General features: G+C 49.6%; 1 protein-coding gene and 1 long non-coding RNA gene across 5 annotated transcripts in view; one reads left to right on the forward strand and one right to left on the reverse strand.

The window, feature by feature from the left end:
• The window catches only part of BAZ1B (bromodomain adjacent to zinc finger domain 1B), a 55,921-nt gene extending 35,791 nt beyond the window's left edge, over positions 1-20,130 (reverse strand). The window contains exons 1-7 of the mRNA XM_068154491.1: positions 19,868-20,130; positions 12,447-12,563; positions 10,238-10,382; positions 8,943-9,141; positions 4,927-5,048; positions 3,897-4,094; positions 1,329-3,018 (exon numbers count right to left, since the gene is read on the reverse strand). Coding sequence (XP_068010592.1) covers positions 1,329-3,018; positions 3,897-4,094; positions 4,927-5,048; positions 8,943-9,141; positions 10,238-10,382; positions 12,447-12,563; positions 19,868-19,980 — 2,584 coding nt within the window. The 5' untranslated portion in view covers positions 19,981-20,130. The remainder of the gene's footprint in view (positions 1-1,328; positions 3,019-3,896; positions 4,095-4,926; positions 5,049-8,942; positions 9,142-10,237; positions 10,383-12,446; positions 12,564-19,867) is intronic.
• Positions 20,131-20,481: 351 nt separating this feature from the next.
• Positions 20,482-22,470, forward strand: LOC137449458 (uncharacterized). 4 transcript variants are annotated; one of them, XR_010989391.1, is made up of 3 exons: positions 20,482-20,569; positions 21,552-21,811; positions 22,198-22,470. It is a non-coding gene; the product is annotated as an uncharacterized lncRNA (long non-coding RNA). The 4 variants fall into 4 exon arrangements; XR_010989393.1 differs by having other exon boundaries at positions 20,530-20,565; XR_010989390.1 differs by having other exon boundaries at positions 20,533-20,698.
• Positions 22,471-23,164: the final 694 nt, after the last annotated feature.

Below are 23,164 nucleotides of genomic sequence, written 5' to 3' on the forward strand. Positions count from 1 at the left end.
CATTGGGCATTTTGTTTGTGTGGAGAAGCAGGACAGCACCCAAGATCTTCAGCCTTTTATTGATACTTCTGAGACTCACAGTTGTTAGGATAAGACCTGAAGGGTCTGTTTGCTTCTGAAGTGAGGCTAAGCTGCACCCAGGCTACTTCCTTAGGAGCCTCAGGGTAATTCCACACTACTTACCTATTCTTGGTCCCTTAAAATAGCTACACTTGGACTGCAGCTAAGGCACACAAGCCAGGTTCCATGTGAGATGCTTGTCCCTCAACTATTTCAGAAGGAAAGTAACAACCTAGATGAGCTGTGCTGCCCACTTCCATCTGCCCAGTACCCACATTTACAACCAAAAAAAAACAACCCCATAAAAAAATCCCTGAAGTGTAACTCCAAAGTGTTTCTCTCTTCACATTCCATACTCCTTAGCACAAAGCAGCACTTACACCAAGGCACACAAAATTTGGTAGTGCAAGTCATGATTTAGAGAGGCTTGAGTGGACAGTTTGTATTTCTACAGCTCCATAACTCATTCTTTAAAGTGAGACACTGTGAACTGAGATTTACTGCCCAGGTCCTTACTGGGGAGAAAGGCTGCTACATCATCCTGACAATGTGCATGGCAGCAAGGCCAGCAGCAGCTGTAGCAATGTGCTTTTAGTCAGGAAATAGCTCCTCTGAACATAAAAGCCAGAAGGTACCTGGACATAAACATTTTTTTCTTTCTTTTCTGTCCCCCAAACAGATTTTTTTTGCTCTCCAACACTCCCAGGCCAGACACACTTAGAAAGGTACTGAATAAAAGATGCCCACAGGCAAAAATCCAGAAGCACTTTCTGCTTTTTCTTAGCTTTCCAGGCTTTGAGCTGCCACAGGAGCCTCAGCAGCTCAATTTCTCTAGTGAAGAAATCCCTTAAAAGCAGAAAATGCTTTTGAAAGCAGGCTGCCAATTTCACCATCACCTGATGCCGTTTTCACAGACAGGATCCAGTCAGAAGGGAACCTCAAAGGTCATCTCGTCCAAGCCGCCTGCATGCAGCAGGGGCACCTCCAGCTAGATCAGGCTGCCCAGGGCCACGTGAAGTCTGATCTTGAATGTCTCCAAGGACAGGGCCTCAACCTCATCCTTGGGCAAACTGCTTCAGTGTTTTACTACTCTCATTGTAAAGAGCTTTTTCCTTATGTCCAACCTAAATCTGCCCTGCACCAGCATCAAACCATTGCCCCTCATCCTATTGCCATAAGCCCTTCTGAACAATCCTTCCCCAGCCTTCCTGTAGCTCCTACTTCCCCGTAGCCTTTACTTCACTTCACCCTCCTGCTATTTTTCTTACCTCTCATTTCTATTTCTTGTTGCTCCCTCTCTTTCTTGGCTTGGATGGCAAGAAGGCGCCTGCTCTTCACAGCACTGATCATATCATCAGCCTCTATGCCTACTCTGTGCTCTAACTTCATCATCTCTTTCTTCTTGTCATTTCTTCCCATCGGGTTCTCGTCCTTCCCATTCTCCTTGTTCTTGGCCACCATCTCTTTTCTCTTCTGTTTTTCTGCTCTCTTCTTGTCATTTTCTTCCTTCAGGATAGCCAGGCGCTCCTTCCACAGCTCAGCTGATGTCTGCTGCTTGGCCTCCACGTGGTCCTGCACCGAGTAGGTCATGAGGATGCGGTGGCACAGGGCCCCGAGTATCCGCAGCTTCTCCTCGGGAGTCAACTCAAAGAACTCCGAGGTCTCCAGCTTCTCCAAGAACTCATCCTGCACTTCATTGTCCTCAAAAGCTGCTGAATCCTTGCTTTCATCTACGTTATCTGAGACCTCACTTTCTTCTTGCACGTCTGACTTGCGCAGGCACAGGCGAACCAGCTCGGAAGCGGAGTGCAGGGTGAGCGGTATCTCGGACAGCTTCATCCCCAGCTCGGCATAATCCTCGGCGATTTCATCCTGCAGCAGGGTCTGCAAGAGAATGACCAGCACTCGGTTCAAATAAAGGAAGCCTCCCTTTTCTGCACAAAGTGCTTCCATCAGGGAGACTGCTGTAATGGGATATTGAGCATCCGGCATCAGCAGCCCTGAGTAACAGCTCAGGAACTCCACCACCATGGCGACGTCCCCGAAGAGCGTATTGGGAAGTCCCTCCGGAGTATCAACCAGTTTGAAAGCAGGCAAGGTCTTCCCTTTAAGATCTTGGTCCTCAAATCTTTTCTGTTTTTCCAGTTTTTCCTTCATCTCCTTCTCCTTCCTCTCCTTTGCCCTCTCCTTCAGCTTCTCTTTCAGCTTCTCCCTCTTCTTCTTCATGTACTCCTTCCGCTGCTCCTCGGTCATGGTGGCCCATTTCTTCCTGTGCTCCAGGAGCTCGTAGCGCTTCTGCACCAAGCCTCGCAAGTCCTCGGGCAGCCGGGCACGGTCCTCGTGGGACAGCAGCCTGGCTGTTTTGGAGATGATGCAGGACAGAGCACTCTTCTTGTCCTCCCTGTCTTTGTTTTCTTTGTAGTAGGCAATGAGATGGAGTGCCGCAGGAGGCAGCTTCTGGGGTTTGCTGGAAGACCTCGGGGTGCCTCCAGAATTCCTGGGAGACCTGGACACCTTAGTGGCACCTTTAGCCATGTCCAAAAGTGTCATCTGTTTCATTTTCATCTTAGGGGTCTTCAGGCCTTTCCTAGGAGACTTTGATTTCCCTGATGACTTCTGCCCATTCAGAACCCTTTTGCCCCTTTGCTTTTTGTCCAAGGACTTGTTGCTGCCCTTCCCCAGTCGGCTCCTCTTTGGAATGTGAAAGTTAGAAGCAAGTTTAGCAGGTGAGACAATTTTCATCACCTCTTCCAGCTCCTCTTTAGGACATTTTGAATTCTTGGAGTTTTTCACTTTCAGTGGAGAGCCAATGATAGACTTCTCCAAATGCACATGGCACCACAGAGTAGGGCTCAGAGCCTGGCCCAGAGATGATCCATCAGCTTTGGGTTTCTTAGAAGGCTTTCTGTCAGGTGATTGAGAGACCTTCCTCTTGGTTGAAGGGTTGAGAGTCATGTACTGAAATTAATGAAAGGATGATTTTATATTAACATTGAAAGGTAAATAAAGGTTATTTACACCCTTTCCTGTCATTTCATTTTGCCCATGCCTATTTTTAGTGCATTTTTCCAAGGAGATGAGTACTCAGTGCATTAAGGGTAAGAGACTTCTGCAACAGCTTTTAATATTCTGCACTGTAGTCTCTAGATTGGTTATGAAGTCATCAGCTCAGTCCAGAAAGTTCACATTTAACTTAACACAATGAAGAATGTGAAGTGTTTCCTGTTACATTACACAAAGCCACTTTCTTTCTACTTAATGTCATGGGGAAGGGGTTTGTCTGGAGAATTCATGGATTATAAAGCTTCAGATTTCATAACATGGCATCTACTTGGTCAACAGTGTATTTGGCTGACCATGATAAAGGGCTAAAAACCAAACCCTCCCTGCTACTAGGAGCATTCAGTACAAAATTGGTGGTGCCTGTCATCACCCAAGCCACCATAAGAACCAAGCATCATGAAGTCAAATACATCCAGTTCTTGCAATGCAACCATGAAAAGGGCCCAGTCATGTAAGAAGGTAAGGACTACAGCTCCTGCCTTTGTCTTACACCAAGAAATCACTTCTTTACCTGGGAACAACTAATGCAAACTAGTGGGAAGAGAAGAAGAAAAAAATTGATCAAGAACAGGCAGCTACATCTCCAATTTCTAAAGCAGAACATCACCAATTTGAGACACTCATGCTGTGTCACCTCACAAAGGGTCACTCTTCAAAAGAGCAGGACCTTGCTGCTCTGCATCCCTCGAAGCTGGGGAGCAGCGAACCCAACCGACACAATGAGGTCTGTTCAAGGGTGAGGAAGTAAAGCAACTGCATTCAGGTGCTCTTACCTTATGGGGGTCAAGCAAGAAGTCACTAAATTTACTGGGGAGAGAGTATTTCTTCACTAACTCATCCTCCACTACCCACGGGGCGTTCTCGCACGTGCCGGCCCGCAGCGCGTTGTGCCGGATGAAGTACCTCAGGATCTCCTTGTTGGGAGGACGCTCTGTACGGACCAAGCTGTCTGCTGGGACATTGCTGATGATCTTGGAGATAACAGACAGACTGTTAACATTTAACTTCTGACCACGCTGTGACTACCTACTACAGGGCTACAAGGAGCAAAGACCGGCGTGCTGCCTCGCAGTCGCAGATTCTTTGCTCTTGCAAAGTCTCGAACCAAGCAGAGCTTGCAGAGCCGAGGTGGGACCACAGAGATTGTAGGAGAATCAATTAGCCAAAACAGTTAACAAAACATCAGTTTGTGTTGCAGTTTTCTTGCCAAAGCCCACTGCTTTTATCTCTGACCTCCCTCTGGCTTTTGCTTGCTACCAACTTAAAAGCTTTTACATGTTAATATTTATTTTTGACTTTTTTTTCCTCATCCCTGAGACCACAGGAGTAACTCTGCAAGTGGTACTCATTAAATTGAGGTCAGCACTGCCTCTCTTGTCAAATTAGCAAGCAGATGACAAAGAACACACAGCAGGGCTGCAGCTGCAGAGCCTCCCCCAGCACAGCTCCCCACAACGCTCAGAGAAGCTTAGTCAAATCATGAGCAGCAGTTGCTCCTCTTGTTCTAACGAGCGTCTGCCTCTGACCAAGTTTCATTAACTGCCTGACCACAGATTAGCCAGGTAACAGCAACCACTCTAAAGCTGCTGTAGCACTGACTCAGTGGGTGGCAGCAGGGAATTGTCAGGTGTTTCCATACACAAACCCCCATTTTACACAGAAACAGCCAGGCTAGTCAGCCTCACAGCCATCCTGCCTCCAGCACAGCGACTCCACCAGTGCGTGCTGTACAGACACACTGAGAGTGGTTGTTTAATTAAACTTGCAGATTCATAATAGAAAGGATTCGAGCAGACAACTCACCTTATCTTCATTTTTTAGCTTGACATCATACTTGTGTGGCAGGAATTTAGGTGGGACCCACTTCCTTTCTTCCTTCTTCAAAGAAGTGGGAAGCTTTCGAGGAGACCTCCGTGCTCGATCATCTGTTGAAGCAAGGAAAGGCATTAATTAAGTGTCTTAAGAGTGAAAAAAAATCCAAGTATTAAAGAATCCAAACTATCACTGCTCTGGGTATCCCACCCCTTGCTAACTACCCAGTGGTTGGTTAAACTGGAATACCAGGAAAAAAGCCTAAACAGCGTTTTAGACATATCCTGAAGATGCAGGCTGGGAATGGGATCCCCAAAGAGCTCTGAAGGAGGTAACCACAATGCTCAAAGAGCGTAAAGGACCACCTGCAATATTTAAAAGCACCTTTCTGCAGGCAAGAAGATGCAACCACCTATGCAAAGGGAGAAAAGAGCTTTCAAATTCATGAAGGGCAGGATAGGTTTTATAACCTAAGCAGCAACCTGCTTCAGGAGCATCCTGCTGAGAGCCCCAGCTGCCCCTGCCATGCTGTATTTGAAATGATTCTACTGCAGGAATTCCTGACTCTAAATTGAACTAACTTCCAAATCATTTAACTTTGGAGTGGTTTACAGTCATGAACCCTATGTGCATGGGCTGGTTTAGCTGGAGATTTTAAGCACACTTTACACAAGCAGCCTTTTCTCCCCTCAAGAGAGGTGCTACAAAGAGTACAGAGGCTTCAGGTCTTCCACCCAGCTGGTGGCAAGTCTCTTATTTCTATATTCAGGTTGCAGATGTTAATCATTTAAGACAAAAATTCAAGCTCAGTGAAGAAAGTGATCCCCAAATGTTTTGATGTTTGTGGCTACAACACACAGGAAGACTGAAGCAAGCATGGGAGATGAGAATCTGCAAAGTATACACACAGTACAAGTAGACACCAGACCTAAATCAGACTTTTAAGTGTCATTGTCACATTGTAAGCCCTACAGTACTAAAGCTGCAGCAGCAGCAGAGCTTACATGGTATCAAACCAACTTCTGGCCCAGCCTGCCTTCCACAGCCAGTCTCCTTGGTTAGGGAACAGATCACAGATGCTGCAGCTTCCCTGCATCACACTATAGTGCAGCTGCTTCCCTCATTAGTGCCATGTCTCAGATAAAGTAAGGCAGAATCCTCTGCTCCAAGCATCACTCATTATAGAAGTTTTCCTTTAAAATAACCCCCTCCAGTGACATTGTGTTTGAAAGGGGGCTAATCCTCTCACTGTGAGTCAGGCTGTGACACACAGGAGCTTGCTTTGCTTCCATGTTTGCATTAAAGAAATCTTGCTAAGTTCAAACAAACAAACACTGAACTCTGTTTTTCCTGCTCAACAGCACAATGGAAGTCACACACAAGAAACTTCAAGCTCTGCTCTCAGAGATCTGCCCCACTGCCTTTTAGTGGCTGAATATTATCTTTGTTGCATCTCTGCAACACAGAGAGCAAGATTGTGTTTTAAAGAGATAATGTGTTGCTCAGTGATGGCTCTGACTTTGAAGGACTCTGTTACACTGCTGCCTCTGCCACAGGCCTGTACCTGACCTCTCCTTCTGTGACTGACTGTTTGGATTCTAGAAATAGGGATCATACAGTGAATTCCACCAATTCTCAGGGGTGGGGGAGAAGAAATCACTATACATTCCTTCCTGAGGTTATTTTACCAAAAGCACAGTTCATTTGTTGCTGCACTGTACTGTGCTAACACACCCACTACACTGCTGGAACCCCAGAAAGCATCCCTGTGCTGTAGTCTCCTCCTATTCCCTGCTTAGTTTGGATTTTCCACAGCAGTTTTATTTCCAGGAGCAGCTCAAGCTGCAGAACCTCTGTTCAGTAGCTCACCATCCAGTAGCCTTTCCCCTCACTTCTGCAGATCTTCCAGAGTTCACTCCCTAAGCAACTAAAAATACAAAACCTCTTCAGACTGCTCATAAAGCTGGCAGAAAGCCTTATTTTTAGCTTCTGAAGCACAGCAGACTTTTTTCTCTGCCCTCTTTTCCCCCCCCTCCACTAAAATCAGGAGGTTTGACATCAGAATTAGTCAAATTGCTAAGGTTAACTCTGCCCCCTCGTGTGTGCACAGGAAGATACAGCTCTTGCATCACACACTTATGCAGAGCCTGCTACTGCTTTGAAGTGCTCACCCTCCTGGTGTGACCTCAACCTGTAGTACCAGTGGTCAAGAATGCAAATTGCTAGAAAGAAAAAGACCAAGTGTGTGGGGGTGGTTACCTCCAGACACTGCACACAGCTTCCTGCAGGTGCCTGAACCCACTACATGAAAGCAAGTCTTCACAGCCCTCCTCTGCTACCCTGTGTAGATGTAACAAATGCTGTGCAGTTATTTTAATGGACTCTGGAATTTAAACTTAGGAACGAGTTCACCATGAACCTGGGCTCTGTTATAACCCAGAATAAAAAAGGATTGGCAAGCAAGTAGCCTTCAAATAAATCAAGGAGAACAGTTAGAAGAATGAGTGCTCACTGCTTTCACTGATTACTGAGTCTTTCAAATCAGAGATGCCAGCAAAGCTGGGGTTTATCTTTTACAGAAAGGGAAGGACAGCCCCAGTTTACAGAGGCAACTAAACCAGGTCAGGTCATCAGCTGAATCAGCCTGGAAAAGGCACAGAAATCCCCAGTCCTGCAGTTTGCTTCCAGTTCCAAAGTGCTCTGCTGGCAATGGCAGTTAAGAGCCCAGCTGAACACAGCTGGTTAGAATATTGCACATCAGTGACCAAAATATTCTGGTAGGCTTCACTCAACAGCCAAGCCCCAAAATGCTGCTGTAAATTTGGCCAGTGAGCATTTGTTTTGAAGTAAAAAGTACTTCCCATGCCCTTTATGAGGTAGTTTGAGAGAACTACCACTCAATAAAACCCAAAAAGCATGTGTCAGGCCCTCTCCAGGCACTGCTGTTGTAGAGCACTGTAAGGCCAGAGCGTTTCTGCCACACTTTTTCCCCTTCCTGTTCTGTGTACAGAGCACTGCAGCAAACTCAAAACAGCTCACAACTTTTTCCAGTACCAGTCAGGAGCAGCTGACAACTACTCAGCTTGGGACTAGAGCTTGGTAGAACTTCCTTTTCCACTCCTGTCTTTGCTGTTAGCTGGCTGAGCTGTTTTCTGAGCTGCTGCTTCTCCACATTAGAGGAGGTCAGATTCACCTTCCCCAGATGCTGGGGTGGTTGCTCTACAAATGGAAGCAGTTATATTTCTGTGCCTTTAAAATGAAGTTATCCAGCTCAGGGCTACGCTGTGGGGGTTGGGGTTTTGCTGATTTGAAAACACCTTCTGAAATTTCCTTTAAAAGAACCTTATCATTCCCTTTTGAAGCTGCACAGGACAGAAGACTACATCAGGAGGTTTTCTGGCCTCTCAACAGCACTTTCACAGAGCCCAGCAAAGCCTTGGACATCCACTGTTTAGTTCTGCAGAGAGGAGGAACAGGTATTGAAAGAGGAGAACAAGGTTTCAAAGCATGATTTATGCTGACCTCTTACAAGAAAGGGGAGAAAGAATGAATGTGATGAATTTTCTCTCAGCATTTGAACACTGGAGAAGTGACAAAGTAAATTAGAAGAAAAAAAACAAACCCAACATTCATTTTGGTCAGCTTTGGACATGAAAGAGAATTAGAGCTGTTTGTTCTGAGGAGATAAAACCACAGCAGAATTTCATGATTCTGCATGAGTCTTTGCTGTTTCTCCTCCCTCTTTCAAAATACACTTTCAAAGCTTCTTTCATGCAAAGTTTTAGTATTACACCTTAGGGGGACAGCACATTTTGGGCTTTAAAGAAGGTGAGACCAGTTGAAAGCCACCAGCACTGATGCCACCAAAGCTGCACCACTGCACAATGACAGCTGCAGGATTTTCCTCTAATTGTTTAAGCCTCACAAACATCAACAACCCAGGCCCAAAACAAACACAAATGCTCGCTTCCAGGTGCTACCCACTGCCACCCTGCCTCACTACTTACTCAGGCTTTCCCTCCTGTTGTCATCTTCCTTCAGGACAGCTTCCTTCTGGTTGTCCTGGGCTGCCTGGCTGGAGTTCTCCTTGTCACTGGATGGGGAATCACAGGCTCCATCAGATTTCTTCTCTGAGGCCTCTTCATCAACTTTCTCCAAGGGATGTATTTTCACAACTTTCACAGGCAACATTTTCTCCTTACCAACCTGCATGGAAATAGTGATGAAAACTGAACCTGAGCAAGAGCTACAAAACATGAGGAATTCCCTTCCACTACAAGGAAGGAAATAAAACCAGCTTAAAAAACACCCCAATAATCCTACAAACAGTAATCTGGCAAAGCACTTCATTAGCAGCCTTCTTGCAAGCAGCTCAAGAGCTCTCATGGACTTCTCTCTACTGGTCCTAGCTGGTAGATATTCAAGGTGAGGCTTGACAGGGCCATGGGCAACCTGATCTAGTTGAGGATGCTCCTGCTTACAGCAGAGGAGGGTTGGACTAAATGACCTTTGGAGGTCCCTTCTGACCCAAACCATTCTATGATTCTGTGTGTAGACAGCTGACTTCAAGCTACATTAGTTGAAGGTTGCTACTCCTTCTGGGAGCATGCCAGGTGAAAAGACAACAACTTTCTTTTAATATGTATTTATATAGAATCAGAGAATTGTCAGGGTTGGAAGGGACCTCAAGGATCAGCCAGTTCCAACCCCCCTGCAGGGATACCTCACACTGCATCAGGTTGCTCACAGTCACGTCCAGCCTGGCCTTAAACTCCAGGCATGAGGCTTCTACCACCTCCCTGGGCAACCTGTGCCAGTGTCTCACCACCCTCGTGGGGAAGAATTTTTTCCTAACATCCAATTTGAATCTCCCCACTTCTAGTTTTGCTCCATTCCTCCCTAGTCGTTACTACCTGGCACCCTAAGAAGTCCCTCCCCAGCTTTCTTGTAGGCCTCCTTCAGACACTGGAAGGCCACAATAAGGTCTCCTCAGAGCCTTCTCTTCTCCAGAGTGAACCACTCCAATATACATCCAGACCAATACATATTTAAGCAGCAGAACAAATACATCCATTTCCCCAGGCATACACCTAGGTCAGTGATGTTCCTCTTCCATCATCCACATGTTTCTGCTTATGGACTCACTTTGCTTTCAAAAGCAGGTGCTGTCACTGGGGTTCTACAGAACAGAAATTCTCACCATCTTCCTGATAATGTAAGTGCCTGACATATTCTTCCCATCTCCTTGCCTTTAGACATCCTAAATTAGCTCTGTGGGATAAGATCAAAAACAGATCCTTACCTCAAAGTCACACTCTTCTCCCACTGCAAATTTGGTCATGATCTCCAGCCAAGCAGCATCCACCAACTTTTCCAAAGATACAGTGTTATGGTGGACTATTTCCAGTACCAGTTTCTCATACCAGATGGGGAACTCCTCCTTCAAGCTGATGCAAGCACCAAAGAAGTTTTCATTATTCAGGGAATAAAAGCCAAAATGCAAAAGAGCCTCCCATTTGGGAACTCTGGGAACAGTAACAGCCAGGACAATGTTGGAGGCAGATGCCACATTAGCATGCAAACATCCAAGGGCTTTATTGCTGCCCTCCCTCCAGCATTAACCCCCCCACAAAGTGTTAATTGGCATGACAATACACACTGTACTTGCCCTTCCCAGAAGGAACACCATGAAGTGGTGCACTGAAGAGCAGCTCTCAGGGTGAACCCTTTCTGGGTGGTTATTAGGGATTACAGCCTCTCCATGAGATGGCCAATGGATACCAAGACCACCTCATTACTCTGGGGCTTGTTAAACATTTTTGCTTCCAACACTAACAGGATGATGGTGACCATCTAGCATTTGTGGTGACCATCTAGCATTTGTGGTGACCATCTAGCATTTGTGGTGACCATCTAGCATTTGTTTCCTCCCCAACAGCCTGCTTAACAGAGCAAAGCTAGATGCAGGCTTACACAACCCAATGAGCTTTCCAGAGGAAAATATCTGGGGTGTTTCACCACTTTCAAGCTTTTTCATTCAGAGAAGAGGAAAGACTGTTTCAAATTTATTTGACTGATTTCCTTTCCAAAAGATCAGGTCAGGTAGCTGATAGGAGGACCAAGAAATACATTGCATAAACACTTTTAGCTTCCCAGGCTCAGGGATCCATTGCTGGCAATCCTCAGCTTTATTTGCTGCTCTACAACTGCCACAACCAAGTTTATCCCTTCAGCCAACTGCCTAAACCAACTTTTAATTCAGACTAGTGCTTGGTATTAAAGCAGCCAGCAAACTGCCTGGGAAGCTTTTAATCCTGTTTTAAAGAGACATGACTAAAATTTCACTATGGAGGCTTCCCCTTCCCCCCAGCTTCAAGAGGCTACAGCTAAATTTGTTAGTGAGATATCTTCCATTTGTATTCCATTTGCATTTCTTAATGTTTTCAGAAGTGGCCAACCAATCCAACCCTGGGTTTTGACTCAGTTTTGTGGAGCTATCTGTGCACCCTCCCTTCAAATAAGAGCACTGGGGAGGAAAAACTGAAGGCATTGGTATTCCAACCCTCATTGAAAATAGGGCTGCTAGCAAACAGGTTTGTTATCTGCAGCCTCTAAGGATGTGATTAACTTCAGATGATTGGGAATTTCTCCACACACTAAGGCTGTATCACCTTCTTTTGCTAATGAATCAGAAATGCAGATGCTTCATGAAAGAGGCAGCAGACTGTCAGGTGGTGCTGCTGACCATCTCCCTAGTTTTAAAGTCCAAGCCATCAGTTCACAGACCAGAGAAACGTTTGCTTGGCACAATCCCTGCAGATTGGTAATCACAAGGTTAAGTTCTCCATGTTGGTTGAGCCAAGGACTTGCACCTTTAGAGAAAAATTCACTTCCATGGTAAGGGTCATGCTGGATCTCAGCCAAGGATTCAGAGCCATGCTGTGTGCTAGAGGGGGAGGTCAGGGACATGGCAGCCTGGAGGGACACTGGACTCTTCTGAACAGAGTAATGACTCTTGCTGCTTCCCCTTTGTTGTTTATTGTTTCAAGTAGAGCAGATCCCCAAAAATCTCACTCCAAAATACAGTTTTGTATTTAGTACAACAACTGATTCCAAGGCAGATCTGGAAAAAAAGTCATCCCAGCTGTAGCCCTGGCTGATGGGAAACACTTCAACAGCCTCTTCTGACTGCATTTTAACTTCAGTTCCTTTGAGATTTGGGTTTTCTTCCCTCTGAAAAATTCCCCATTTCTCAAGGGGCTTTAAAATATGCCAAGCATCATATACTGAATTACTTTGGCTCAAGCAGTACCAACACACAGCCCTAAAGCAGTACATTACTCAACTGCCTGACTGATAGCATCACACTTGGACTTCACTTGCTTTCAGCTCCAGAACCCCCACATCTGCTACAGCCAGCTTCACCTCAGAACACCAATCACATCCCATTCCCAGCCCCACTCTCATGCCCCTAAAGACAGGCACATCCCTGCTTCTCCACTGGTACTTACAGCTCAGCGACTTCCTGCTCCTCCTCCCAAGCCTCTTTGTGCGTCAGCTGGCTGCTTCCTGTGCTCTTGCAGGTCCAGATTCGCTCGCTGTACCGCTCCAAGCGCGCTTCATACTCTCTGGAGGAGCAGCAGCTCAGGAAAACAGCATTTATGCCGTGGAGAGCACAGCCACAGTAGCACAAGACAACCAAATTCAACCCAGCCCCTACTGCTGGAGCGCACAAAGGCTGAGGATGGCTACAGGACGGCTCAACCCCGCGTCTACCGCGGAGGCGCTGCGTTAAAGCATGAGAGGTTTCCACATCAGGAGGCACTGGGGGTTGTGGCAGCCAAAGTGCCAGCCCTGTTTGGCACTGGCTTGCAGAAGGTGCCACAGCAGCCAGCTCAGCACGTGCCTTTCGTGGCACTGCTAAGTTACTCTTCAGCTTTTCCAGTAGGATTCATTGGAACACAGCACAAACAGCATCACAGACGTGCAGGAGACACAGCATGGACTGCCACTACCTGTCCAGCAAGAATTGCTGGGGAGCTACTACTCCCAATGCCTCAGGGTGGTGTTACAGACCCTAGAGGCAAGTCAGCAGCCTATCCAGTACCCCCAGCCTTTTAAGGAGAAAACCCAAAGGCTCTGAAACTGAACTCACTAGGGAGGCCACCTTGCCTTTGGCTTCACAGAGCCATAGAATTAGTTAGGTGGGAAATAGACCTCTAAGAGCAAGCCCAGCACTGCCAGGTCCCTCAGCACCACATCCAAAGTCTTTCAAATCCCTCTAGGATGGGCAGCCTGTTCCAGGGAAGAAACTGTTCCTCATTAGTCCAACCTAAATCTCCCCTGGCACAACTTGTTTCCAACAAGAGCATTCTCCTGCACTAGCACATGAGGATCTTGCTCACCAGCCACACCACCTGCTTCCCATATCACAACCAGCTTGGACTCGATGATCCTCGAGGTCTCTTCCAACCTTAGTCATACTGTGATACTGTGACCAGCCTCAAGGTTAGGCTATCCTGGCCATTAGGGATTAATAGGTGCACAGGCCAGCCCCCATGCTGCAGACAGCAGTGTGAATTGCAGCAGTAGCTACTATTCTTGATGTAAGCATCTCTGGCTGTGCTCTACCCACTCCACCTAAGCAGTAATTAACTGTCAGTGCAAACAAATACAAGCAGCTTCCTGCTTTCTGTGGACAGCACAGGCACCACTGTCAGAGCAGCCAGCAGAGTGTAAATCCATACCAATTTACCCAGTGGCAGCCTGCTGAAGTTGCCATATGCTTATTGACGGCAACTTAAGTGGAGAAATTATAAGAGAGGCAAGAAAAGCATCTCTCCCTTCTCCTCCAGCCTGCTCTCCAGCAGAAAAAGCAAGCAGAGAGTACAAAGCACACTTGTAGCAACTCCAGTGGCTCAGCCTGCCGCAGCACAAGTGCTAATTATGAGTCTCTGTGGGAACAAGCAGATTGCTCCACGCTCCTGCACAGGCAGAGCCACCAGCCACAGCAAATCACTCCTCCTATCCTGCATATGCTTTGTCTTTCAAGAAAAATTGAGTGAAGCCAACCTGTTTGGGTTTTTTCCCCCCCTCCCCCTCTCCTTTTTTTTTTTGGTACAGTTCCTATCAGGAAGCTAAATTACAGCTCAAAGCCAATCTTCTTGGACATTCCTTCACAGCCCCAAGGTAAAGCTCAATGAGCTGCACTGGATGGTTATATTCAGGTGTCTTACAGCTCCAGCAACTGGCAATACACAGCCAAGAAATGCAAGCCCTCCCAAGGAGGTTGCCACTGCTGGCAGCACTCCCTCTGCCTGGCCTTTAAAACCTAAGGGAAACAATCACAGAATCATTTGGTTGGAAGGGACCTTTAAGATCATCAAGTCCAACTGTTAACCCAGCACTACCATGTCACTCTGCACCACCATCTGGGTGGTTTTCAAAGCCCTCCAGGGATGGTGGCTTCATCACTTCCCTGAGCAGCCTGTGCCAGGGCTTGACAACCCTTCTGTGGAAGGCATTTTTCCTCATGTTCAACCTAAGCCTCCCCTGGTGCAACCTGAGGCCACTTCCTATGATTTGTTACTTGAGACAAAAGACTGACTCCCACCTGGCTCCAACTTCCTTTCAGGTAGTTATAAAGAATGAGAAGGTCTCCCCGTCAACCTTCTTGTCTTCAGGCTGAACTACCCTGGTTCCCCCTTCCATGGTTCTTGCAGCTCCTCAGCTTGGCCTGCTTGTAGAGTCCCCTGCTCTTCATCAGGAGAGCAGGGATTTGATGAGTTATCACCCCACTAAGTTCTGATCCCTCAATCCATTGCTTACCCCTCCCTGAGGTTTCACAGATCCTTAAAGCTGCCATAGAAATGAGAGGGGCAGGAAGTGCCACTGCTGTGCTGGGGCTGTATCAAGGAGGAACCACAGCTTACAGAGGAGCTCATCTGCACACCACCACTGACCAGGCCACAAGTGGGCTTTCACAAATTGTTGTAGTCACACTGACCTAGGAGGAAATAAACAAAACTAAACCACCCAGAAACACCCCAACTCCACCCCCCCGCCCCCCCAAGAAACAAGAAGTCCTCCTTGTATTTACAGCAATTAACCATTTTAATAATGACTAAATTGCAACCACTACTCCTTCCTATGCCTTCCCCACACAAACAAGAGTTAAAAGTAAATTCAACCCTGGCAGTAGACAGGAGCCCAGACACAAGAACTGTCTTCAGCTTCATTCAGCAAGCCCACCTTCACTCACCCCTAGTGCTTCCTTCTGCCTGTCTGTGGACAAACCTAGACAGGAAGGACTCCCAGCTGCTATAACACAAGGAGAGACAATTCTTAAGGGTTCAGGACATAGCTGTAATAAACCTTCAGCAGTCTAAGCATAAACAAGCATTTGAGACACAGCTGGGAAGTAAATTTGTGGCCTACTTCCCTCCTACATTTGTCAACTTCATTCTCTCTAGACCTGTGAGAAGACACCTTTCTTCCCCACAAGATGAGCAAACATATGCTGATCTCCAGTTGAAAAATAACTGAAAGATGTCTTTTTCTCTAGCACCATCTCCCATGTTGACAGAAAGATCCACGAGAATCTCCCCTAAGAATTTCCCCCTCCCTGTACACACCCTCTCAGTACCTGTATTTTTCAGATCAATCCCAAATTGATCTGAGGTACAATTTCCCTTTCCAGCTCAGCTCTGCCTCTCAAATGCCATTTAATTCCACCTACAGTATCATAGTCTCAGTCAGGGTTGGAAGGGACCACAAGGATCAGCTAGTTCCAACCCCGCTGCCATGGGCAGGGACACCCCACACTACATCAGCCTGGCCAGAGCCTTGTCCAGCCTGGGCTTAAACACCTCCAGGGACAGGGCCTCGACTACCTCCCTGGACAACCCATTCCAGGGCTTCACCACTCTCATGGGGAAGAACTTCCTCCTCACATCCAGCCTGAATCTCCCCACCTCCAGCTTCATTCCATTCCCCCTAGTCCTGTCGCTACCTGAGATCCTGAGAAGTCCCTCCCCAGCCTTCCTGTAGGCCCCCTTCAGATACTGGAAGGCCACAAGTAGGTCACCTCAGAGCCTTCTCTTCTCCAGACTAACAGTGACCCCTAGACACATTCCTTGATCGAGACTCGTGCCCACTCCACCTGTGTGCTCTTGCCACAAGCTCCCAAGCCAGGTTCTGCTTTGAAATCCTGGGGCCCAGCACACAGCCAAGGTGCAGGAGGATGTTTTTGCAAAGGCTCACTGTAGCTCACACTTTCCACTACAGAGACACTGCTTGTCCTTTCCCTTCAGACTGGAAACAAACCCAAGAAATTTCAGGCTGTTCAGCAGGCCTGATTCAGGACTCCAAGGGAGGGCTTCCTGGGATGCCATCACCAACCCATCTCTCCACACAGCTGGGAGCTGCCATTGCCACAAATTCCCAGCACAGGAACATTAATAAAAACCCCCAACCCTGGCCACCAGCTACTTGTAAGCATTCAACATGAACTGTTGAATTAACAATTACACCCTGAGTAGTCATCTGTTTAATACATCAGTTTGCATTGCCCTGAAGGTCACAACACCAAAAGGTGGGAAACAAAGTTAATAAAACAAAAGACCCTTTTAGAGAAAAGTGTTCAAAAAGAAACAAGGAAAACCACTGCACAAGATGACTACCAAGTGGACACAAAGTTTACTTCTTCCAGAGTTAGTGATGCTCTCCCAGAAACCACTACCAATGCCAAAAGAGCTAAAGAGTACTCTAATTGTTTCCACTTGTACTGGCTAAGGAGGCAAACTTCCCAGCAAGGTCAGGTGTGCTCGCAAGACACTGCTCCCTGGGCAGGGGGCAAGGGTCTGCTGGAACTTCAGAGCATGACTTGATGATGCCTTGGTGCTGCTGTCTCTCAGGCAGATTTTAACTGGCTCATACCACACATGAAGATGTGCATTCAGCCTCCAACTGGCACACCAGAGGCAGCCCAGCTCCTCCTGCTCTCTGCACTGCTCACCATACAAAAATACCAACTACAGACAGCAAGCTTCTATCTGGGGAGGAAAGCAACACAGCTTTCCAAAACCACACTCTGATGGCTGAAGGAGAGCTTTGGCTGGAATAGTCCTTTCTGGCCAGTCCTGGCTGGGCAGCTCTCTGAACTGAGCATCTCTCTTGAGCTGGCAGAGCTGCTTTCCAAGCCGCAGCAGAGCACAGACTGCGGCAGTCCCACGTGCTAACCTGGAAGAGATGACCTGCTCACCAGGGAACAGATTCAGTGTTGGTAGACATCAACAGCTCAATAATGCACCACACACCAGGTGCAGAGGTGACTGACTGCACCACAGGTAAAGGATTTGCTGACACCTCACGGATCTCAGAGCAGATCCTCCTGAGCTCCGAGCCTATCCCTGCCTGCCCGGCCAACCACCCAGCCCCACACCCACACCAGGCTTCACTGGGACACAGTGGGCTCCACACAGCATGGTTTCTCTTAAAGGGTGTTCAAGGGATTTGGAAGTCAAAGGAAAAAGCTACAGGGAAATAGCAGACCCAAATAAAACACCTGAGCTCTGATGACCAGCCCCATCCATCTGTCCACTGCTGCCAGGCACTTTTGCAACACATGCCCACGGGGCAGACCCCTCTCCTCAGGCACAACTAGCCCAAGCTGCATATTTTTGTTCAAGCCAACCTACAGCTGCAAATCCTAACAATTAAAAAAAAACCCTAAACCCCCAAACACCACCACCAAAGAGTCTTAAGAACTTTTTACATCTTTCAAACACCTCACTGGCAGCTGTGCAGTGTAAGAACCTGTAGACCCTTTAGGGGAAGAGCTGATCAATAGTTTTGCAGGGTGGGGGAAAAAAAAGAAAAGCTTAGAAAATACTCTGCCAGGCCTGGGTATAAACCACACTGAGCACTGTCTTCGGGTACCTCTCAACACACCCCCTCTGCAGGCCGTTTCCATCCACAGGAGCCATTCCTCTGCGCTCCCTAGGACAAACTGCGGTGGCCCAAGGAAAACCTCCCAGGTCTTCCTGAGGTGACACCTCCCTTCAACTCACTCATTTGCAATTTTCTGTTCCACTTTTGGCCTAGCTTACCTTATCCCCCAGTCAACACAGCAAGACAGAAACCCAACATCCCTCAGTTTCTCTTTTTAGCTTCATGACGTCTACCTAGCCAGATGAACTTTCTAGAACGTGCTAGGCTGCCCGCCTCCCATGGAGTACTCTGCCAAGAGAGGAGCATCCCTCCAGACCCTCAATACTTGCATTGGTTTCCCCTGTCCTTCTGCCCCCAAGGCTAAGGCCATCCTCTCTGAGGAAGAGGAACTGTCCCTTTTGTTCCCCTTAAGGTTAATACCACCCAAGTGTCTGCTGAAACACATTCCCCCTCCCCCAGTCTACTCATGGATCCACCAGCACCACAGCAAGACGTTTGTGCTCTGAGAAGAGTGCCATGCAACTCCTCTGTGCTGTCTCTGCAAGGTAGACAAACCTTAAAAATCACACCTTTTTCACAAAAGCAGCAATTAAGCTCCCACTCTATCTTTCTGATCACTGATCACTCCTCCCAGAGAAACAGAACAGGTCTCCACTTAGTCAGACAGATGACTGAGCTACTTTCAGTTTGCACACAGCACAATAGGAAGGTTTTGAGTCACAGACTGAGTGTTTTACTTCGAAACACTGGGGAAAAGCAGGTACCTGACACTACCCAATCTCATTTGATTGGGCTGAAAGCATTATCAATGCTTGTCTGCACTCAGAGAGGTTCTTCAAAAGCTACCTAACCCTTCCAAGGGGCTTTCCCTGGCTGTTCCTCATGCTGAAGTAACAAGACACTCTCCAACGGAGGGGTCTGACCAAGTTCTGGAGTCTCTTTGTCTCCTGCGCCGCCAACATCTCCGAGGTACGTTGCTACATTCATGCAGTTCCCACTCGCTTCCAGTCCTTCCTTCAGCGCCCAACTCCTCAGATTTCCATCCTTACAGCACAAACAACAAACCAGCCACCCTTCAAAGAGCAGTTTGCGGGTCACAGGGCATTAGTCCTGTCCCTCCAGCCCCGCTGGGGACCTGAACAGTAACTCTGCATCATCTGACAGTTATCTGCCTTGCCCACATCCACTTCCTGACGCTCAAGGACTGTCACCCGCTGACCCTCGTGGAATCATTGAAGGAAATAACCGTTTTTCATGCAAAAAGCAGCCCAGAAGGGGATACTCACAGGCAGACTGAAAACCTGGGTTCTTCACAGACAAGCTGCTTCTGTCACTATTTTCTTCTCCTCCTCGTGGGAGTCTCTAATTTGAGTTTCACTGCTCACCCACGGGGTACACCACCCCCCCCCCAGATTAGTGCTGCAAACACCCCCCCACCCCCCCGGAGAACTGCTCCTGCACTAATTGCATTTTTCATTCCCTATCTGCCGGTACCTTCAACACGCGGCCAGCTCCTGGTTCCCGGCAGCCTTGACCCGTTAGTTTCTTTCTACGGCCGCGCCGCCGCCGAGCGCTTGAGCCCCGCGGAGCTGCTGTCTCCGCTTCCCCCCCACCTCCCCTTCCATCTGCCCGGAGCCGCCTTTGGAACCGGGGGGGGCACAAACTTGTCAGGGAACAACCCCCGCCAGCCGAACCTAGCGGCGAGGAGGGGCCGGGATCCCCTCACGGGCCGGGCCCTTCCTGCGAGGAACTGGCGCCGGAGAAGACGAATGGCCCCGCTGCCGCTTTGTTCTGCCCCGCCACCCCCCGGGAGGGCCGGGGCCGCCGCGCAGGCCGGTTCCGCGCCCAGCAGCAGAAGGCCCGCTCAGCTCGGGGGCTGCCGCCGCGGCAAGTGACAACAGCACTTCAGGAGCCACACTTCCCTCCCTTCTTTCCCGCCACCCCGTCCCCGTCCCCCCGCGCCCCCAGGCCGGGCGGATACTCGCGGGTGCGGAAGGCCTCCTGCGTGTGGGGGATGATGAACCGCTCCCCCGGCTCCCCCGGCGGCAGAGGCTTGGCCAGCGGGAAAGGCTTACGGCCCAGCAACGGCGCCATGGCGGGACAAGGCGGGGAGCCGGCCGGAGCCGGCGGATCCGCGCAACGACCCGGACGACGGCGGGACCCGGGCGGGACGATTGAAAAATGGCGGGAGATTCCCCTCCCCCTCCCAGGCGGGCGGCGGGCCGAGCTTCGCTGAGCGCAACCCGACCTGCCTCCCGCCCCGCAGGGCCCGCCCCCCCCGCCGCGGCTCAGGGAGATTACTGGCGGGCTACCGGCACCGCCGGCTTCTGATTGGCTGAGATGCCCATCCATCTGGCCGTCTCGCTCCGCCCACCGGCGCAGCAAGCTGGCCTGCACGGCGCGCGAGGTGAGAGGTCGCGTTATGTAAGTGGCAGGGAGCGCGACTCCATTTTGTGTCCCCGTTATCCGCCCGCCCCCTCGCCCCACGCCGGCCAATCGGAGCGCGTTCCCACCCACCCGCCCATCCGGGTACCGCGGCGGGGCTGCGCGCCGGGCTTTGTCCTCCGCGGTCGGCTCGTGCCGCCCGTTCCCCGCCTCCCTCCTCTTAAAGGGGCAGGGGCGCGCGGGGCATTGTGGGGGGTTCGCCTCTGTAATGGCGGCTGCCAGCCCTCGGGGAGCGTAGGTTCGCTTCGGGCGGTCCGGGATGGTACCTGGCGTGCAGCGTTGCCTCACTGCCGGGCTTGCCCCAGCGGGCCAGGTTCCTCTGCGAGGAGGCGAAGCGGTGTCTCCGGCAGGCTGGGCGCTGGGGCGGGTGAGGAGGGAGGCCGCGGCTTCGGGCGCAGTGCCGCCGGTGCCGGCAGGCTGCTTGCGCGGCCGCCCAGGCTCCTCTGAGCGGCCTTGGCATGCAGCTTTTATTCCCGGGTCGCGGCCCCGCGGGGACAGTTCCTTGCTGGGGAAGGTTCCCTTTCTCCCAGGGACCGGGGTGGGGACGGCTGTGGCGTCTCTGCCCGCTCCCGAGGGGCATCGCAAGCCCTGTGCCAGCTGCCGTCGGGTTCTGGGCGCAGGAGGGTGGGAGGCCGGGCACCCCGCGGGTGCTGCTTCTGAAAGGAGGAACTATTAAACGATCGAGAGATCGCGAGTTTCGTGCGTGGAGGGGTTTTTGTTTGGGTGGTTCGGTTTGGGTTTTGCACCGCGATTGTTTGCTGGGGATCGGAGCCGCAGCAGCTCAAGCACCGCCTGCCAAAAGCACTCACATCAGAACCGCAAGCCCAGCAGTGCTTCCTCTGACCCCTTGCTCAGTCCTGAGGAAAACAGGTGTCAGTGTTAAGTGTGTGGCAGTGCTCCTGACTTGCTGCTGCTTCATGACACTGAGCAGGTCTGCTTGGTACAGCCCTGCTGTGGCTGCTTCAGCATGAAGAGCAGCAGCCTTGGCAGATTAGACCTGCATGGGATAAATTCACCTTCCCAAGGTCCCTGTGAAGTTAGGTAAGGCCTTTGCACAACCTGTGCTATAAATATTCTGACTTTGTGGTATGAATCTCCACTAGAAAAGGACAACTGCCTAAAATGCCAGCACAGGAGTTGCTGCCTTATCCCAAAGACTTCATCCAGGGCTGAAGAGGAGCTGCAATAATAGCAAATGTTTCCTCTTTCCATCCTGACAGCCATCAGTGGAAGCATGTGAAGATGTCCCTGCTCCTTGGGAATTCATGAGCAGTTGGAGCTCTACCAGGCCCTGAAATGTGGAACCTCTCCACTGCCTCTAGCTAACAAAGTCTCAGTCTCACTGCCTTGATGCTTGGCTACCTGACTAGCCAAACTCTTTTTCTCCTTAGCACATGGGAAGGCCATGGAAAATGCATGAGAAACATGGTGCTGCTTCACTGAAAGTTCAGCTGGGTGTTGAAAGGACACCTGACTTCTGGTATGTACAGTGATGAGATGGGTAAGGGTCTTGAGAAACAGGAGTTTATTGGAGGGGGGAATCAGAGTGGACAAAAGCTCATGAGGAATTGGGTTTAGAAGGCAACAGAGTTCTGTTAATTTATCAGTCTGTACAAGGTTGGGAAAGGCTGTGAAGGGAGAAGGGTCAGGTACAGAGGGAATTCCATTCAGAAGAAACAAAACAGTGCAGATTAGACTCATGTAGTGAAGGAACATCTAGGCTGAAGGTTGCCTTGGCTGGAAATAGCAGGAGGAAGGAAGTGTGAGTGCCTTTGTGGGAAGGTGGCATGGCTGGGGGCCGTTCACGTGGTGGGGCTGTTAAAAAGCCAAATGGAAGCTCAGTGATTCGGTATTTCCATCGCACAGCGTGTGCTCCTCTCAGCTCTGGAGCCCTGTTCTTGCCCCCAGGCACACAGGCAATGAGGTCATGCTGGGATGGATGTGGAGAGTGGTGCAGAGGAGCAAGGAGCCAGCCTGACAGGAGGAAACTGCAACAGTGGAGCTGAAAGGTTGCCAAATGCTGCAGCATTTAGGTATGGTCTGAGAATCTGAATATCCCTTCCTGGGTGATCCTCTTTAAATCCAGAGGTGACACTGTTAGACACCACCAGCTCCCCTGTATAATTCAGCCAAATAAAATTCAACACCATCCACCTGGGTCTCTGCTCAGTTCCTCTTGCTGCAGTCACCTGCTGGGTGCAGCAAGACAGTGCTGCAGCCCTTGCTTGTGGCTGTCACTCCCACCTCGTCCTGCTGCCTTCCTTCTCACTGCTGGAGCTGCTGCACTGTGGCTGCCTCCACTGCATCTGCTCCCTTTGCACAGCCATGGTTCTGCCTCAGATGGGTGCTGGCTTCACTCCTGGACTGTAGAAGAGGGGCTGAGAAGTGGCCTGCCTGAGCGTGAGCCTGTGCAGGGTGTGAGGTGTTCTGGACCTTGGAGCTGGTCTGTGGAAACGCCTGGCGGCCCTCGAGATTTCCTGGGAGACAAGGAACCTGCTTCCTAGCACTGCCAGTTGCTCAAAGAAGCTGAAGCTGAGCAGAGAGAAAAAGTGACTCCCAAGACCTAAAAAGAGCTCATTCTTTTCCACTTACCCTAACTGACCAGGCTGAGAGAGTTGGAGTTGCTCAGCCTGGAGAAGAGAAGGGGCTGGGGAGACTCTAGAACTGCATTTCAGTATCTGAAGAGGACCTACAGGAAGGCTGGGGAGGGACTGTTTAGAAGGGTCTGGGGGGGGCTTTAGAATTGCATTTCAATATCTGAAGAGGGCCTACAGGAAGGCTGGAGAGGGCCTGTTCAGAAGGGCCTGGGGTGACAGGATGAGGTGCAATGGTT

Source organism: Melanerpes formicivorus, unplaced genomic scaffold (genome assembly GCF_026170545.1).
Source record: "Melanerpes formicivorus ecotype bairdi unplaced genomic scaffold, bMelFor1.0.p_v2 SCAF_29, whole genome shotgun sequence".
NCBI lineage: Eukaryota > Metazoa > Chordata > Aves > Piciformes > Picidae > Melanerpes > Melanerpes formicivorus.